Source organism: Bos taurus, chromosome 7 (assembly GCF_002263795.3).
Source record: "Bos taurus isolate L1 Dominette 01449 registration number 42190680 breed Hereford chromosome 7, ARS-UCD2.0, whole genome shotgun sequence".
NCBI classification, from domain to species: domain Eukaryota; kingdom Metazoa; phylum Chordata; class Mammalia; order Artiodactyla; family Bovidae; genus Bos; species Bos taurus.
In genome coordinates, this window is record NC_037334.1 from 37,443,905 (window position 1) to 37,457,024 (window position 13,120).

The 13,120-nt window shown below is 47.7% G+C and overlaps 1 protein-coding gene across 4 annotated transcripts in view; it reads left to right on the plus strand.

Annotated features, from left to right (window-relative positions):
* The window catches only part of SEMA6A (semaphorin 6A), a 131,241-nt gene extending 126,880 nt beyond the window's left edge, over positions 1-4,361 (plus strand). For 3 of the 4 annotated variants that reach the window (XM_005209138.5, XM_005209139.5, XM_005209140.5), the window contains one exon: positions 101-4,361. In XM_005209138.5, coding sequence (XP_005209195.1) covers positions 101-1,305 — 1,205 coding nt within the window. In that variant the 3' untranslated portion in view covers positions 1,306-4,361. The remainder of the gene's footprint in view (positions 1-100) is intronic. The other variant, NM_001193209.3, reaches the window with a different exon arrangement.
* Positions 4,362-13,120: the final 8,759 nt, after the last annotated feature.

The window sequence follows — 13,120 nt, forward strand, 5'->3', positions numbered from 1 at the left end:
TCACTTATTACTGTTATTAATTAACAGGGTGAATGCCAAACAAAATTAAGCCTCGGGGTCTGCTCTCATTTCTTCACACCATATGCGATGTCTTTTGCAGGAGTGATTCGGGAGAGCTATCTCAAAGGCCACGACCAGCTCGTTCCTGTCACCCTCCTGGCCATCGCGGTCATTCTGGCTTTTGTCATGGGGGCCGTGTTCTCGGGCATCATCGTCTACTGCGTCTGCGATCACCGGCGCAAAGACGTGTCCTCCGTGCAGCGCAAGGAGAAGGAGCTCACCCACTCGCGCCGCGGCTCCATGAGCAGCGTCACCAAGCTCAGTGGCCTCTTCGGGGACACCCAATCCAAAGACCCCAAGCCAGAGGCCATCCTCACGCCACTCATGCACAACGGCAAGCTCGCCACTCCCAGCAACACCGCCAAGATGCTCATCAAGGCCGATCAGCACCACCTGGACCTGGCCGCCCTGCCCACCCCGGAGTCCACGCCAACGCTGCAGCAGAAACGCAAGCCCAGCCGTGGCAGCCGCGAGTGGGAACGGAATCAGAACCTCATCAACGCCTGCACCAAGGACATGCCCCCCATGGGCTCCCCAGTGATCCCCACTGACCTGCCCCTGCGGGCCTCCCCCAGCCACATCCCCAGCGTGGTCGTGCTGCCGACCACGCGGCAGGGCTACCAGCACGAGTACGTGGACCAGCCCAAAATGAGCGAGGTGGCACAGATGGCTCTGGAGGACCAGGCGGCCACCCTGGAGTATAAGACCATCAAGGAACATCTCAGCAGCAAGAGTCCCAACCATGGGGTGAACCTGGTGGAGAACCTAGACAGCCTGCCCCCCAAAGTCCCCCAGCGGGAGGCCTCCCTGGGCCCTCCCGGAGCCTCCCTGTCGCAGAACGGCCTGAGCAAGCGGCTGGAGATGCGCCCCTCCTCGTCCTACGGGCTGGACTATAAGAGGAGCTACCCCACGAACTCGCTCACCAGAAGCCATCAGGCCGCCACCCTCAAAAGAAACAATACTAACTCCTCCAATTCCTCCCACCTCTCCAGGAACCAGAGCTTTGGCCGGGGAGACAACCCGCCCCCTGCCCCACAGAGGGTGGACTCCATCCAGGCGCACAGCTCGCCGCAGCCCTCAGGCCAGGCCGTGACTGTGTCGAGGCAGCCCAGCCTCAACAGCGCCTACAACTCACTGACCCGGGCAGGGCTGAAGCGCACGCCCTCGCTAAAGCCGGACGTGCCCCCCAAACCCTCCTTTGCCCCTCTTTCCACATCCATGAAGCCCAACGACGCGTGTACATAATCCCCGGGGTGGGGAGGGGGCAGGTGTCGAACCAGCAGGAAAAGGCGAGGCGCCCGCCCGCTCAGCTCGGCAAGGTTCTCCATGGCTGAGTACCCACCCGACCAAGACGGCCGCGGCGGCGCCCGGGACTCTGAGTCCCTCCCTGGGACGCAGTGGGGGCGAAGGGACTGTCGACAATTGGGCCGTGCGGTTCGGTGAAGGTTCACGACGAAGGACTCACCTCCATTTTTCTTCCTTCACTCTTCCCCCACGCCCTGCAACAGGCTGGACTCACGAAAGACTTCAATCAGCATCACAAACATGAGCCAAAAGCACACATACCCACCCCTCCACCCACGCCTACTGTGTGCGTCTGCACGCCCTCGCGCGCGCGCGCGCGCGCACACACACACACACACACACACGTGGATAGCAACGGCAACATCGTGTCCATGACTGCACGGGGCGCTGCCCAACTGGGCTAGCGCTCCCACCTGCAAAACACATTTTTTAAAAATGAGAATTAAAAAGACAAAAAAAAAGAATTCATTGATAATTCTAACTCAGACTTTAACAATGGCAGAAGTTTACTATGCGCAGATACTGTGAAATGCCCACCAGTTACAGCTTTCTGTTATAACAGATGAATGCCATGCTGGGCAACTATGTCATAGATTTCTGCTCCTCTCTTTTAATGAAATAACGTGACCGTTAACGCAAGTAACTCTTTATTTATTGTTCACATTTTTTTTTTTCCTTAAGGAAAGGACTCTTCCACATACCATCCTCTGAACAGCTCTTCAGAAAGCCCCCTTGATAGTTAAAACTATTTAACGTGAAATCCATTAACTGGAATAATTGAGTTTCTTTATTTTTACAATAAATTCACTGAGTAAATAAGTCGGAGCTGGAATTCTGAGCTTTGTGTTTGGACTGTCTGATCTCTAGCTAAAGAAAAAACACTTAAGAGGGGAATATTTATTTAAATCTACCAGCTTAATTTTCTGGTCAGGTCCCTGGCCTATAACATGCAAAAGAATAATTTGTTTAAAAGTCCTTCCAGATCCTAACTTAAAGCAACCAGGAGAGGAACTTTGAGAATGGCACTTCATGTCCCATTGCTGCCAACATAGCTTTGTCAGGGGTTCCTACTTTCTGTGAAGGCACCAGCTTGTGAAACACCATCTCATTTTACCTTGCATGTGAGACAGCAAACAAAATCTACCACTGGTGTGAACTAATTAATATGCTGGCTGCTACCTTGCATAAATTAATGGTTTGATCACACAGGTTTTTCGTGGGGTTACATCTGTGAATAGCCTGTTTTCCACATGTAAATTTGTGCCTTACACCCTGAGTTGTGTACACTTGTAAACTGTCATTATGATAATCTTTTCCCTCTTTTGAAATAAATGCAGATATTTATTTGATCCTCCCTCCTCCCACCCCCACTGCAGTCCTCTGGAAGATTAGCATCCAGCTGAGGGAAGGAGGATGCAGTAGTGATGGTTATAGGGGAGCCGGGTGGTACCACAGCCCGAATCACACTTCCATCTAGTGGTGCCAACCCCAACCACCCTTTGGCCATTCTGCCAAGCATGGATCCCAGTGTTGTGGGTGGCAAATCCTCTTTCTTCCTCCAGAGCTCCCTGCTTCCCTTGTATTCTCAGATCATTTCAACATGATGATGTCCTCATTAGCCAGCAGAAAAGGGACTAATGTCCCAGTCCTCATTTCTGCTGTGTCCACTGCCAGGAGAACACGCTGTGTAAGGTTGGGCAGGCACCTGGGGGAAGTCTCCAAGCCATGTGCTAGGCACACACGTGCAGTGCACACAAAGAAATACCATGGAAATAGATGCAGGCAGGCTGGTCCCTGCTGTGATTAATGAGTAACTCCAAGTACAAGGCCAACCACAATGGATGCTGCAAAAACGTTGACTGGGGCAAAAGGTTTTTAGTTTTTTTTTATTTCACTATCCTTTTGTGGCTGTTGTTTGTAGGGGGAGGGGGTGGGGTGTGTGTTTTTCCCCTTGGTTTTCATTAGCTCAAGCACACACAAGGGACTTTTGTTTACTTACTCTATTGCAAAGAACTGTCAACATATTGTAAACTGTGAGCATTGTTGTTGGTTGTTATTGTTTTTTTAAACCGCTAAACAGTATACCTAGTGGCCTCTTTGTCTCGTTTTCATTTCCAGTTCAATCTCTGGGTTTAGTTTTGTCTTAAAAAGGAAACTTCTGAAAAAGACGATCGGGGATAACTTTGAATTGGCTAGTGAAGAGTGCTACCTCCATAATCAGAGTGAGACCTGGGTGTGCAGCCAGAACTCATGCACGACCTTCTTATTCCAGACACCCCTTCAGTTTTGCTCTCCTTGGGGACAGGTTTTTGTTGTGTTGTTATGCTTTTGTTTTGTTAATGGAATCCATATTCACATCCTGTGAACTCTGTGCCCTGAAACCATGAAACTTCGCTGCAAAGAGAGATATTGTCTCTTTCCGTCTATTTTCTTTAGAAATGGGGAACTTAGGAAGATGATGGGTATAATCACCCTGCTGCCTTCTTCCCCAAGCTTCACTCCCACCAGAAATGAGGTGCAGCACCCACCTACTCTCTCTGGTCCCCATGTGCGGGCATCAATGCCTCAGCTGTGTTACAGAGACCCGTGTCTGCCTCCACCCCTCCCTGCCTCCCACAACCCATCACTCATGGTGTTAACCCTAAAATGCCCACAGGTATTGAGGTGGTCTTCTGCATTGAAGTATTTTTCCCGTTTTCTTTTGTTCCCCACAGCGTGTGGGGGGAGGGTCCCTAAACCTGAGTGTGCCTTTGCTCTCCACCCTTGCTAGACACTGGTAGATGCAACCAACTCAGATTTATATTTGTTGTAAAGTTGTAAAAATATTGTGATGTCACCAATTTTCCTTCCATCTCCACATCCCCTAACATCTGATTCATGACTTAATGTATGTTGTAAAAAAGTAAAAAAAAGAAGAGAAAAAAAGGGAAAAAAGACAAAAAGGCAAGGAAAAGGCTCTTTATTACTTAAAAGTAATAAAACAAGACTGTTCTGCATTCTCTTTTGTGTCCTGAATGCTTTTGTTTATCTCGTAATTTCCTCCGTTCTCGCCCCTCCCCTTTTGGGCTCGGATGCTTCTCTTTCCATCTCTATTTGGCTTCCAAAGCATAAATCACAATGTAGTTAGGCCCATTTGTTTGCAGTACCCACACCCTGCTCCCCAAATTATTGATGTGTTTTCTCTGCCTGCACCCAGCCCGGAGCAGGATTGGAGCAGAAGCCACCAGTAATTAAAAGGCAGAGCACACGTTGACTCCCTCGATTCATTTTATGCATTTTCTTTTTATGGGCTTGTTCATCATCAAACATTTATGGTAGGCTTGATAGTTTAAGAGATCAAGGCTAGGATTTTAGTATGTAAGGTCCACTAAAAATAGATCTTTGCACAGATGTGACTTCAGCCTTTTTACATATTAATAAGGTAGAGGGTGCCAGATTTTACTCCTTGTTAGCATCTATCTCTTATAAGCCAGAAGACACGGATGGAGGTATATTGCAGTACAGCACTTGGTTTTTATTTTGCAGGGTAGCATTTTGAAATGCCTAGATCAGGTTTTTTCCCCCTTGTGTAGTATTTTTAAAACAGTTATTTAAATAAGTCTTCAGCTGTAGTATTTTACTGTTGACCTTCTGAAATTATTTTTTTCAAGTGTTTTGGGTCAGTTTGAGTGTGAAAAGCTGTGGTTGGACCTCAGTTTACACCCCTCAGTGGTCTGGTCACCTTTTGCTAAGTTATTTCCAATTGTTTTACTTGAATCCCACCCACAGGGCCAAGTGCTATCAGGCGCAAAGTTGACTAGAATATAGTCTCTGCCTCCTCATGTATAAGGAGGGGTGGACATGGCCTCTAAGACTGGGAGATGGGAACAAAGTGCTGAGGGCAAGGCCCAGAGATCTGGGGCTCTGCATATGAGCTGGTCCTTATAGAATCAGTTCTCTGGACGTCTGACCCAGACGGAAGGGCTAACTTGTACAAAGGTGCCAAGGCCGCTGTGACTGCAACACAGAAAGTTTAGGGAACCTTGAGCGGGATCTGTGAAAGAGCCTGGCCAGAGCAGGGCTGGGAAAAGGGGTCAGACCAGGAGAGGCCTGTGTACCAGGGGCAGGATTCTAGCTGATGGGCAGTGGAGCGCATTAGAAGTCTGTGAAGCTGCACGCACATGTGTTTGTGTTTAGAAAGCTACCTGGCAGTAATGTGCAAAATGGACTGGTTCAGGAAGAGGCTGCTGACTGTCGGGCGGTGTGCCAAGCGGCATGCCAAGTTGGTAGGAGCAATGCATGAAAACCCCACATCCAGTTTTGGATTCTTTTGGAAACAGAACTGACTCAGCTCTGTGACCATTCCTTCCTTGGCTGGTCAGAAGAGCTTCCTTCTCCTTCTGTGACTGACAGGTTTGTCCTGTCCAGTTATACCCAAATGTCAAATGCAGAGAATGACCAACAGCTTGTCTGACCCTTCTGTTTTAAAAAATGAGGAAGCTGTAGCCCACTGAGTAAAAGGATTTGCCCATGATCTAAAGCTGGTGGTAGAACACTCTACCAAGCACAAATTTATTGCCTTTTACTATTCAGTTCAGTTCAGCCACTCAGTCATGTCCAACTATTTGCAACCCCATGAACTGCAGCGCGCCAGGCTTCCCTGTCCATTACGAACTCCCGGAGCTTACTCAAACTCATGTCCATCGAGTTGGTGATGTCACCCAACCATCTCATCCTCTGTCATCCCCTTCTCCCACCTTCAATCTTTCCCAGCATCATGGTCTTTTCCAATGAGTCAGTTCTTCGCATCAGGTGGTCAAAGTATTGGAGTTTCAGCTTCAGCATCAGTCCTTCCAATGAATATTCAGGACTGATTTCCTTTAGGATGGACTGGTTGGATCTCCTTGCAGTCCACGGGACTCTCTAGAGTCTTCTCCAACACCACAGTTCAAAAGGATCAATTTTTCAGTGCTCAGCTTTCTTTATGGTCCAACTCTCACATCTATACATGACTACTGGAAAAACCTTAGCTTTGACTAGAGAGACCTTTGTTGGCAATGTCTCTGCTTTTTAGTATGCTGTCTAGGTTGGTCATAGTCTTTTAATTTCATGGCTTAGTCACCATCCACAGTGATTTTGGAACCTAAGAAAATAAAATCTGCCACCGTTTCCCTTTTTTCCCCTTCTATTTGCCATGAAGTGATGGGACCAGATGCCATGATATTAGTTTTCTGAATGTTGAATTTTAAGCCAGTTTTTTCACTCTCCTCTTTCACCTTCATCATTAGAGTAATACTAGCTTAAAAGACATGACACCTACTACTCCCAAACTGCATCTCCAAATTACTCAGCCATCCTTCTGGAAGTCATTTGGACATACCTCACTCTTCCCCAGCTGAGCATCCCAAATTCCTTCATCCAGGTTGAGGCAAAGGGAAAGGCTGAGGCTCAGACCACACTGACAAGTAGGTAGACAGGTCCTGCCTACCGTGCAACCTGAAACTTGAGATGGTGACTTTCACTGAAGTTGGCTTTGTTCTGGTGGTGAAGAGGTGACCAAGGCTGACCAGATGCAGCCTATATTTTAGCTGCATTTTAGGCCCTGGGGATGTCCCTGCTCAGACCTGAGATGTGCATCAGGTAACCCAGCTTTTTAATTATGTTTCCTTGCTTGCCTGTTATAGGGTTGGTGGCTTCTGCCAAAAGTTTTTAGACAGCCAGCTCCCAGGAGTGGCTGTCCCAATACAGGCCAAGTATTTCATGGGGCCAGAGTTGGTGTCTTAGACCTGCCTGCTTCCCTTAAGTACAATGTCAAGCAAGCACAAACTTGTCTCATTGTTCAGTCTTGTAAGTTGGCAGAAGACATACAAGACTCACAGAATCACAGGGCCTAGGTTTGACTGCCAGAACAAAAGCTCTTTCCAGAAAAGTCATTCAGTAAGTGAAATAGAAGTTGTCAGAAGGGCACCTACAGTTTCAGGACCCTGGGATATTTTGCATGAGGGAAAGGGGTGAGGGAGATTTCAAAGAACCCTTTAGTAACAAAATAGCACAATCAAGAGCTTAATCCTTGTCCAGGCTGAACACTGTGACAGCTGGGTGTTTGGACTCAGTAACCCTTAGAAACCTGCATCTCACGCCCATCTTAAACCCAGGTGGTGACGTGTCTCTTGTACAGAATTGGGAAGGAAGGCTCACAATTATTGATCGGGCCTGCCAGACAGATGGGGATCTTCAATATTCCATTTAGACTATTGTGTATCCTCAGCTCTAACCCCTAGGGGATGCCTGGAGGTGGGGGTGGTTAACCTCAACAGAGGGTTAGGGCTGAACTGATGCACATTAGATATGACTGGGCAGAAAAACGTGCAGATGTCTCTCTGGCAAATGGAAATGAAATCTGAGCCAATCCAGAGAGGCAGCTGAGTGGTGGGGAGTTCCCCAACCCCCTCGGTAAACACATCCCTGCACACATGTGCACACAGCTGCTGTGACAAGGCTTTTCCCCCCTTGGTCTAAAACCAAACCTGGCACAGGGGTCAGAACCAGTGCCCACTGGACGTGGACCCTTTGGGAAGGCTTCCTCCCCTTTCCTGATAAAACATGCGTTCCATCTCAGTACTTTGTGGTCAAAAGTGAACAGTCATAAGGGGCTTCCAGGTGGCTCAGCAGTAAAAGAATCCACATGCAGTGCAGGAGACTCGGGTTCAATCCCTGGTCTGGGAACAGGAAATGGCAACCCACTCCAGTACTCTTCTTGCCTGGAGAATCCCGTGGACACAGGAGCCTGGAGGACTGCAACCCATGGGGTCACCAAGAGTCAGACATGACTGAGTGACTGAGCGTGCGCACACACTGTCATAAACCATAGTCACAGGAGTGGGAGCCAAGACCTTTGTAGAGGGGCCTGGACACGGGTCACTGGCAGCCCACAGGCACTGGCCGTTTTTTTATTCTTCCTAATCTGCTTCAAATAGGAGATTCTCTCTTGAGAATCACTAACATCAAGTGATTGGTCCCACATTATTGGTCCCACTGACAGAGCTGCAATAATGGTTCAAATAAGGGGATGTTAATGAAGGCAAAAGTAGGACACCATGAAATTGAAGGAATTTTTCTCATTGATGATTTTCAGTTTAAAAAAAAAAACAAAACAAAAAAACAGATGAAGGTGACATTGGACACAACACCAGTGCCAGGCAACCAACACGAAAAGAAACTCTGGCAGGATTCCCAGGGGTCTCCTAGGATGAGAAAGATGATGAAAACTCTGTCTGAGAACCAAACGCTCTCTTTTATCCTGTTCATCATGACACCTGCCCTGACCACGTTACAGGGTGATGAGAAAGTGGGTGATCTCAACAAACTTCTTTCTTAGATATGGACACTGAACATTTTGTAGGCCTGATCCGTGTCAGCGCAGAAGCACAAATTTCAAAAATAAGGCTAATGCTTGCTTCATAAACAATGAAATGTGGAATGGCACCAACCCAAAAGTAGCAGGTCTTCTGATTGCTGATGAAAATGACAATTTACACTGGGGGCATTTTATAGTCTGCAGACATAATCTTATCCATTATATCATTAGATCCTCATAGCAGCCTGGTGGGGTGGGCAGCCACATATATGATTATCTTCATTTTACAGAAATTGGACTTTGGAGACAAGGGATGTTACTTGAGCAGTGATTGACATTAAAAAATATGCAGTCATGTTTCTAAAACCTGTGTGTTGACATCATCCCTTCAGCTCTCTCGGGGACACCTCAGGTTACACAATTATTCTGCTTCACCAAAGGGGAAAAGCCTCCCACAGCATTTCCCAGGAGAGATGGTTACAACAATAAAAGTCCCCAAAATAAAGGCGAGGTGCACACGTTCTATTTTGAGGGCATTGTGCTCTAATATTTTTCCATCATTAAAGAACACATCTCTTCCTTCCTGCGTCTGCAAAGTCCTGATGCCAGCCAGGTTATAAGGTACTATCCACAAAGCAAGAAAAGAAAGAGCTGAAGCCAAATTCCCTGACCTCCCTTCTGGAGACATACCCTGCCACTTCAGGGGCGGTGACGCGGGCTGCCTCAGTGGAAAAAAAGGATGAAAGGCCCGGCTGTTATAGCTTCTTCTTCCTATCCGAACCCCAAGAGCACAAGAGAAATATAAGAAGCTTAAGAGAACGCAGGATTAATTCGGAACACAGAAGAAGAAATGTCTCCTATGTTGAAGGGTAAAGATTCTGCTTACCCTTCCTTTCGTAGAAGAATGAGGAGAAGTAAGAATAGAGGAAGAGGTAAGTAAGAAATAGCCAAGCTGGGGGACTGCCCTGGTGGGACAGTGGTTAAGAATCTGTGCTCCCAATGCAGGGGGCCTGGGTTCAATTCCTAGTCAGGGAACCAGATCCCACATGTCACAACTAAAAAAATGATACTGCATGCTGCAATTAGGGCTTCTCAGGTGGCGCTAGTGGTAAAGAACCCACCTGCCAATTCAGGAGACATAAGAGACGTGAAAGATGAAAATTTGACCCCTGGGTCAGGAAGATCCCCTGGAAGAGGGCATGGCAACCCAGTCCAGTATTCCTGCCTGGAGAATCCCATGGACAGAGGAGCCTGGCGGGCTGTGGTCCATAAGGTAGCACAGAGTCCGATATGACTGAAGCGACTTAGCATGCATGCATGACGCAATTAAGACCCAGACTAAACAAAAAAATAAATAAATGGTTTTCTTTAAAAAAAGAAATATCCCTGTTGACTTCTCACGTAAGCCCCTTTGGCCACTTTGGCAGTATGGATATCAGCTAAACAATTTGACTCCATCTCTGATGTCAGTGGTGGGATGATTCAGTTGAGCACCTAGACAATTCTCCCAATAGGAGACAGAAGATAGAGATGGCCTCCACCCAGGTACCCATCTTCCTCTGTCACATCACTGCCCATGGCCACCTGGAGTTCACAGGGTACGTGGTGCACAGGGTCAAGCCCATCTCGTCCGGAACGGGTGGCTGGCCTCCCTCCTGCCCTGGGGGCAGCGTGACCCAGCCAGTCACCATGCAGGGCTGTTCTCCAGCACTCTGAAGAAGCCGGCATCTTCACTCACCTCCTGACTCATAACCTCAGACAGATTCCACTTGGAGGGAGAGGAAAATCACCCTTCTTTACCCCACTGTTCTCTTTCTGCTTGGTTGATGGCTTGCTATTTGTTTGTTTACCAGTTAAAACCCTGTTCCCAGCCCACAAGCCTTTTCTCAGTACACAACTATGCTTTCAATAAAGACGAAGGCTTGGCTGGCACCGCCTTTGGTAGCTCTGGTACAAAATATATACATAATTCCAACTGCTGCGGGGTGCTGTTTACTTAATTATGTACTCAAAAAACAGAATGACCTTTGAAGCAATTAACTTTCCCTGATCTAAAGGGTCTGAATCAATAACTGGTTGACTTTGTCAAGGAAGTTTTCTATTCCAAAGTGTGTATTCCAGGACAATACGGGCTGCAGTTGTTGTGAAGACGTGCCTCCTCCATTCCTGGGGAAAGAGTACATTTCTTTTGTGAAATAAAGTTGTCCATAGAAGTCTGACTAGGTGCGGACTGATTCAAATTCTTATTGGTGTTTAATTTTAAGAACCAAAGATGCGTCCCTCTCTGCTTCCAGGGAGAAGGCCTGTGATCACATTTCTGTCTTGGGGAGAAAAGATAATGTGTTAGACTTACATGAATGAATAGAAACAGGTAAATACTCATATTTCCTTCTGACTTTGTAATTTAAACAGTGTAAGTCAGTAGGGAAGGGCTGTAATTGGAGCCAGAGTAAAGTGAGGCGAAAATTACTAGGTGTTAGAACATCTGCCTCTCATTTTAATTAGGTGACTGTAATAGCAAGATCAAAAACTTTTCCTTGTCACTCAATCTGTTGAGCTTTCTAATTGAGAAACCAAAGGGCTTGTTTTGTCCTCAGGAAAGAGTGACCCAAAAAGATCCTCTCTAATTACCTGGCCAGAGCAGCTGAAGAGCCTGGGCCCAGGGACAGAGCAGGGCTCAGTAGGGGTGGTGTCAGGAGGATGAGATGCCCCACAAAGGCCAGCCCCTGGGGGCTTTTAGGGACAGTCAGCCCTCATTTGGTGACTTAGAGTTCTCACTTCTCACAAGGCAAAGCAGCTGAGAAGAAAGCGCCTCGCACTGTAAGTCTGTGGGCCTACTCTGAGCCAGCCTCCCCAGTTGTGGGGTGGTCATTCAAACTCTTGGCATCTTCCCCTTCCCATCTTCGAAGTGGACAATGATGGTGCCCCTGTCTACTTTGCAGGAGCGTGTTAAAGTCACCCAAGGTGAATGTTTACTGGTACTTACAAAACGCGAAATCCTACTGCATTCTTCTTCCCCAACTTGGCATCCAAAATGAGATCCTAGTCCTTTAAATCTTCTGATTAAATAAATGACTTTGAGTCCCCATCCTGCTGATAATGGAAACGTCTCTTTTTTCTCTCTCCCCTAAACACTACTTATCTGAAAACAAAAGCAGCCAGCCGGACCTGGTTAAACAAAAGCGCTGCCTGGCCCAAGAGAGCCCAGGCTCTTTCTTACTGATGCGGCCATCTCAGCCACATGACGCCTGCTCAGAGGCCAGGGGCTCCCCAGCCTGCAGTGCTGTTCTCCTCCTCCATTCCTAGATGGCTGGCTGGGGAGAACTGGTAGTCCTATCACTGAATCCTGCCTTTGCTGCTCCCAAGACTCTTCCTCTCTGCTTGGCCCCAGTGCAGTCTCTGGGCTAGACAGCCTGGCCTCCAGAATAGGCTCCAGAATGCACTGCAAGGAACACAGCTGCAAGTTCACTCACAGCCTTGGGTGTTGAGGCAATGTCCATGGCATCCTATGATGCCTGGTGGCCCTGGACCACCTGTCCGCTATGGTGACTTGTTGTTGTTCAGTTGCTCAGTCGTATCCAACTCTTTGCAACCCCACGGACTGCAGCATGCCAGGCTTCCCTGTCATCACCAACTCCTGGAGCTTGCTCAAACTCAGGTCTGTCAAGTCAGTGATGCCATCCAACCATCTCATCCTCTGTCGTCCCCTTCTCCTCCTGTCTTCAATCTTTCCCAGCATCAGGGTCTTTTCCAATGAGTCTTGTACTTTCTTCCAACACCCTCATAGCCTCATTCCCTGAGCACACCTCCAGTGCTGCCCTGTCCAGGTCCAAAGCATTTCCAATCTCAGCTCCAGTTGGCCTGGATGGAAGAACTGCTCACTCAGTCCCCAGCCCATCCCTGTGCCACATCCCAAGGGTTTGTGACATTTTTTTTCAAGGGAAAAACTGCTTTGTTACCCCTGTAAAGCATTATACCAGAAATATCAGTGAGAGTCATTATCATGTATCTCGTGGTGCTGAAAGATATAGTTCGACATCCTTCTGTTGGAGAAGATGAAATCATAAGTGGTGGCTCAATAATACACTGCTTGTCCGTGTCTAGAGCTGAGGGCAGGAAGCAGGCGTCCCAATTCCTAATTCACTGCCTGACACCATACGCTGTGAAGTACGGATTTAACTTCTGAAAAAAAGTAACAGCTGAACTTGGAGGCTGAAAAAAAAGACAGAAGTTCATTTCACTCTCATATAAAAGCCCCCAAACACACGATCCAGCAGCTCTGCAATTTTCAACATGCTCTGTCTTTCTTTGGATCTGAGAAGCTCTTCTAATTGTGCCGTTTTCTCAGTCAACAGGAAGAGCACAGGAGAGTAGAAGGCACGCTGGAGCATTCCCAGCCATTTTTAAGAGCTCATCCCA